General features: G+C 39.9%; 1 protein-coding gene across 5 annotated transcripts in view; it reads right to left on the reverse strand.

The window, feature by feature from the left end:
• LOC122560502 (katanin-interacting protein) overlaps positions 1-6,000 on the reverse strand; it is a 137,591-nt gene that overhangs the window by 22,356 nt on the left and 109,235 nt on the right. For all 5 annotated transcript variants that reach the window (XM_043711165.1, XM_043711169.1, XM_043711164.1 and 2 more), the window contains 2 exons: positions 3,193-3,356; positions 2,576-2,640 (listed from right to left, as the gene is read on the reverse strand). In XM_043711165.1, coding sequence (XP_043567100.1) covers positions 2,576-2,640; positions 3,193-3,356 — 229 coding nt within the window. The remainder of the gene's footprint in view (positions 1-2,575; positions 2,641-3,192; positions 3,357-6,000) is intronic.

Consider the following 6,000-nt stretch of genomic DNA (forward strand, 5'->3'; position numbering starts at 1 on the left):
TAGAGATGTACAGCACGGAAACAGAACCTTCGGTCCAACCCGTCCATGCTGATCAGATATCCCAACCCAATCTAGTCCTACCTGCCAGCACCCGGCCCATATCCCCCTAAACCCTTCCTATTCATATACCCATCCAAATGCCTTTTAAATGTTGCAGTTGTACCAGCCTCCACCACTTTCTCTGGTAGTTCATTCCATACATGTACCACCCTTTGCGTGAAAACGTTGCCCCTTAGGTCTCTCTTTATCTGGAGTAGTGTGTATAATATTGGTCATGTCATTTAAGGAAGTATGTAGATACATTGGAAGCAGTTCAGAGCATGTTTACTAGCGTAATACCTGGAATGAATGGGTTTTGTTATGAGTAAAAGGTGGACACATGAGGCTTGTGTCCACTGGAGTCTCGAAGAGCAAGCGACTTGATCAAAAAATCTAGGATCCTGCGAGGTCTATACAGGATAGATGTGGAGAGGATGTTTCCTTTTTTGGGGGAATGTAGAACTATTAACAGAGTTAACAGCAATCTAGGTTTGTTCAATACATCATTTCAGTTGCATGACATTGTAATCTTATGCTATAAATTCTGTGTTTTATGATCCTGCTCCACAGGTACCTGATAAATCTGTTGGACTATAACCTGGTGTTGTGAGATTTTTAACTTTGTCTACCCCAGTTCAACACCAGCTCCTCAACATCATAACTTACTTTAAAGGCTACTTCTGCTCATATAAACATGGCCATTAGTCATTTCAAGCAATTCAGCAAGATGAACTAAAATAAGAACTCATTTTGAGAAGGGAGAAGAGTTTCATCACAGATCATACCAATCGGTAAAATGTATCCGAACCGTGCTTCACAGTGTGCCTGATTTGCCGAAGTGGAGAGATGTCTACATTTCAGTCCAAGCTTATTTTACCTTTTGAAAAAGCAATGTGTTCAGGCCTAGCTCTGGAGCATGGGGAATGTGAACCCAGGCCCTCTGCTCCAAATGTAGGGGCATAACCATCGCACTTCAGTTCAATCTTGTTAGTGGAGGCTCAAATGCAAAATCTCATTGAAATCAGCATACCCAAACAGAGCTACTGTTCATAACTGATTACTTAGCAGCATGTGGCCAATAGAGCCTCATGTATTGTATTTACTGAGTTTCCTCTCTGGGGTGGGCCTTGAACCTGGAACCATGCAACTCAGAATAATAGAATCCCAACAGTGTAGAACTAGGCCATTCAGCCCATTGAACCCACATCACTCCTCTGAAGAGCATCGCACCCAGACCCTTGCCAGACCCCTGACCCTATCCTAGCCCTCTGACCCTGCATTTCCCATGGCTAATCTACCTAGCCTGCACATCCCTGGACACTACGGGCAATTTAGCATGGTCAATCCACCCTAACCTACACATCTTTGGACTGTGGGAGGAAACCGGAACACCCGGAGGAAACCCACGCAGACACGGGGAGAATCTGGAAACGCCACATAGACAGTCGCCTGAAGATTGAATCGAACTTGGGTCCCTGGTGGTGTGAGGCGGCAGCACCACTAACCAATGAACCACCACACTGCTACCAGAGACAAGACTGCCTGCAAACTGAGGCATTTAATTTTGTCTTATTGAAGGTTTATTTGGGAATAGGCATTTATATTTAAACTGAACTTAAGTAATTGCTGCAGCTGTACAATTACGTCAATTTATTGGCTCAGTTAATTGGTCACTGGCTTTAAGTATCAAGGATAGATAAATTCACTGAATTTAAACTAATTAAACTGAAGATAAAGTAATTATAGGTTAGTATGAGAAACAGATCCAAGCGAGGCTGCAATTGATTTCTAGTTACTGTAGCGACATATAACTAATGATGGATCAACATGGGCGGCACAGTGGCTCAGTGGTTAGCACTGCTGCCTCACAGCACCAGGGTCCCAGGGTCGATTCCAGCTTTGGGCGACTGTCTGTGTGGAGTTTGCACATTCTCCCAGTGTCTGCGTGGGTTTCTTCTGGGTGCCCTGGTTTCCTCCCACAGTCCAAAGATGTGCAGGTCAGGTGAATTGGCCATGCTAAATTGCCCATAGTGCTAGGTGCATTAGTCAGAGGGAAATGGGTCTGGGTGGGTTACTCTTCGGAGGGTCGGTGTGGACTGGTTTGGCCGAAGGGCCTGTTTCCGTACTGTAGGGAATCTCATCTAATCTAATTATAGATGAACAGTCACCCATAATGAATGCTCCCAATGGGCACAAATGGAATAAACTTGAAGTCATGGTCAGTCTTAGTGACAGGGGTCATGAGGGCCCTTGCAGCATAGTGGTAATGTCTCTACCTATATGGGTTAAAGTCCCTTCTGCTCCTGACATGTGTCATGACAGGTTGATTAAAAATATCTACACTTGAAATAGAACAACAGATTATGGAAATTCCAGCTTAAAGGGCACAAACTCATGATAACATCCAACAGTCATTTTGCTTATTTAATTTCATTCTGTTCCCAGAGTGAAAGTTATGAGGAAATTGTAAACCCATAAACTATTAGGGTAAGGGTAATACTGTTCTGGTAGCAGACTTCCTGAAGTTAAAGGATACAGCCACATGGCATCAAAGGAGATTCATAATCCATACTAGCCTGTTCCACGTTCCTAAGACAGTTCCTATCAAAATATTATGCGCAATTCAGAAGTTTACAGAAATTACTTTGTATATTACGATACAGGAAACATCATAGATGGTCATCAATACATTCTTATCTCCTGTTGGGTACTAATGATGCTGAGAGATTGATTACAGCTTCCAGTTTCATTTTTACTAACTATACAAAGTGTTTTAAATCAACAAACCAACTTTTGTAAAGCTACAATTCTATAACAATGAATAGTGGGAAAGTTATCATTTATTCTTAAAAAGCTTAAAATAAATAATTCATATATCTTCATAATATTTGTATAGTTGCAAATGTAACTAAATTAACACAAACAAGTCTAATCTAAAGACTGTTACCTTAGATTTCATGTGTTTGCAGTTAAAAAAGCTTAAACATTTGCTGCTAAGAATTACCATATAACTTTTAGCATTTATCAATTTTATATTTTAATGTTATTGGAGCTGTAAGAAATTCAGAATTATCTTGGCCTGTTTAAGCTCGTTTAAAACAATTCCAAGAATAATGTACAACCAAATATATAATGAGTAGGAAATGCTTTTACCCAGTTTGCTGCTTTGCTGCTACTTTGCTGTTCCTGTGAAGATAATCTACAAAGAGAATTTCTTGGGCAAAGTCAAAATGGCATAAGCCTGGCCCTTTTCGGAGGAGGAAGCCCTCTGGTGGTGAAATGCAGTATCCATCAAGGGTAACGTGGACAACTTTCGCCTAGGTAAGATTTAAAGGATACCAGTTTATCAAACACGCACTTTCTCTTTTTTTGCCCTGATTTATGTTAGATTGTTGGTGAAGATCAGTTAAGGAAATGACAGATGTAAACATAGCATTAAATGTCAGTTACATTCTTTTCTTCGAACAATGTCCATAAATTTTATTCAGAAGTGAAAAAGCTTTTACTTAAATGTTACAATTATTCACTAATTATGGATTACAAATTGTGCAGAAAAATGTAAAGTATTATATATGGGAAGCTAGGAAAGTGACATGGATACTTTATAAATAGTGTTGAAATTCATAAAATTATACATAGCAAGTAGGAGGAGTAGGTCATTTGACCCTCGAGCCTGATCTGCCATACATAATGATCACGACTGATTGAGTTCAATACCCTCATCCTGCCCTTCCCTCTCATATCCCTTGATCCATTTAATCATGTGAACTAGATCCACCTCCTTCTTGAAAACACAATGTTTTGGCGTCAACCACTTTTGTTGGTAGTGAATTCCACAGGCTCACTATTCCCTTGAGTAAAAAAAAATTTTCTTCATCATCTCAGCCCCTTAAACTATAACTGCTGGTTTCGGCCTCCCCTTCATCGGCAGCATCTTTCTTGAATCAAATGTGTCCCTCTAGAATTTTCGTGGTTTCTATGAGATTACCCCCTCATTCTTCTAAACTTCAGTGAACACAATCCTAACCAACTCAATCTTTCCTCAAACATTAGATCTGCCATCCCAGGAATCAATGTGGGAAATCTTTGTTATACACCCTCTACATCAAGAGCATCCTTCCTCAGAAAAGGATGCCAAAACTGCACCCAATATTCCAAGTGTGGCTTCACCAATACACTTATGACTGCAGCAAGACATCCTGTTCTGTATTCAAATCCTCTCAGTCTGACGGCGGACCATAGGATTTGTCTTCTTCATTGCCTGCTGCACCTGCGCACTTGCTTTCAAACCCCTCTCTCAATTTACAGCCATTCAAACAATAATTTGCCTTCTGAATTTTGCTACCAAAGTTGATATCTCACATTTATCCACATTATAAGATATCTTTTATGCATTTGCCCACTCACTCAAATCACACTGCAACATATTTGCATCCTTTTCACAGCTCACCCTTCCACGCAACTTTTGTCATCTGCAAATTTTGAGCTATTATATTTATTTCTCTCATCTAAATCATTAACAGGTAATGTGAATAGCTGGGGTCCTGGTATCCAGGAGTACCCCAATTGTTACTGCCTGCCACTCAGAAAAAAGAGCCATTTATTCTTACGGTTCGTTTCTGGTCTGCTAACCAATTTTCTCTCCATCTCAATACACAATCCCCAATCCCACACATTTTAATTTTACATATTAATCTCATATTTGGGACTTTGACAAAACCTTTCTGAGAGTCCAAATAAACAACATCCACTGGCTCCCCCCCATCTGCTAGTTACATTCTCGAAGAATTCCAGTAGATTTATCAAGCATGGTCTCATAGAACATAGACCAATACAACGCAGAACAGGCCCTTCAGCCCTCCATGTTGTGTTGACCTGTGAACTAATCTAAGCCCATCCCATCATCATCCACATGCATATCCAAGGACTGTTTAAATGCCCTAATGTGATTGAGTTAACTACACTGGCAGGCAGGACATTCCACTCCCTTATCACTCTGAGTAAAGAACCTTCCTCTGACATCTATCACCCCTCAATTTGCAGCTATGCCCCTCGTACAATCCAACGTCGTCATCCTAGGAAAAAGATTCTCACTGTCCACCCTAACTAATCCTCTGATCATCTTGTATGTCTCTACAATATCTCCTCTTAGCCTACTTCTCTCCAATAAGAACAGATCCAAGTCCCTCAGCCTTTCCTCATAAGACCTTCTCTCCAGGCCAGGCAACATCCTGGTAAATCCCTTCTGCACCTTTTCCAATGCTTCCACATCCTTCCTGTAATGGGGCGACCAGAACTGTACACAACATTCCAAGTGAGGCCGCACTAGTGTTTTGTATAGTTGCAGCATGATATCACGGCTCCGGAACTCAATCCCTCTACCAACAAAACCTAACACACCGTATGCTTTTTTTTTAATAGATATTTTTATTAGAAATTTAACATTTTTACAAGTTTACAAAAATAAACAAAACTCTCAAGTACAAACATTGATATACAATTAAATCTTAAATATATAATAACCACAATTTAACAAAAGAAAAATACAGAGTAAGAAAAAAACAAAACTCAATTAACTACTAATCTAACCTACAACTAACCAGAGTGTATATTTAAGTCTCTTACATTATTCAAATAAGAGAAAGAAAAAAAAACAAAAAAAAAACGGATAACATAGAAATTGAGTAGTGAGATCCATGCTCGGAATGTGTTAACATCAAATGTAACAAAACCTGTATTCGTGTGGGATTCCTCTCCCAAGGGGCCCTAGAACAGCCAGGTTCATAATCTCAATTAAATAAAAGCCCTTGTTAGGATAGCCGAAATATCTGTATTCATATAATTCAAGAAGGGCTGCCATATTTTATAAAATAATTCGGTCTTTCGGTGCACCATATTTGTAAGGAAGTCAAGGGGAATACATTCCATAATTAATCTGTGCCAATTTGAAAATCCAGGGGG

Source organism: Chiloscyllium plagiosum, chromosome 21 (genome assembly GCF_004010195.1).
Source record: "Chiloscyllium plagiosum isolate BGI_BamShark_2017 chromosome 21, ASM401019v2, whole genome shotgun sequence".
Taxonomy (NCBI): Eukaryota; Metazoa; Chordata; class Chondrichthyes; order Orectolobiformes; family Hemiscylliidae; genus Chiloscyllium; species Chiloscyllium plagiosum.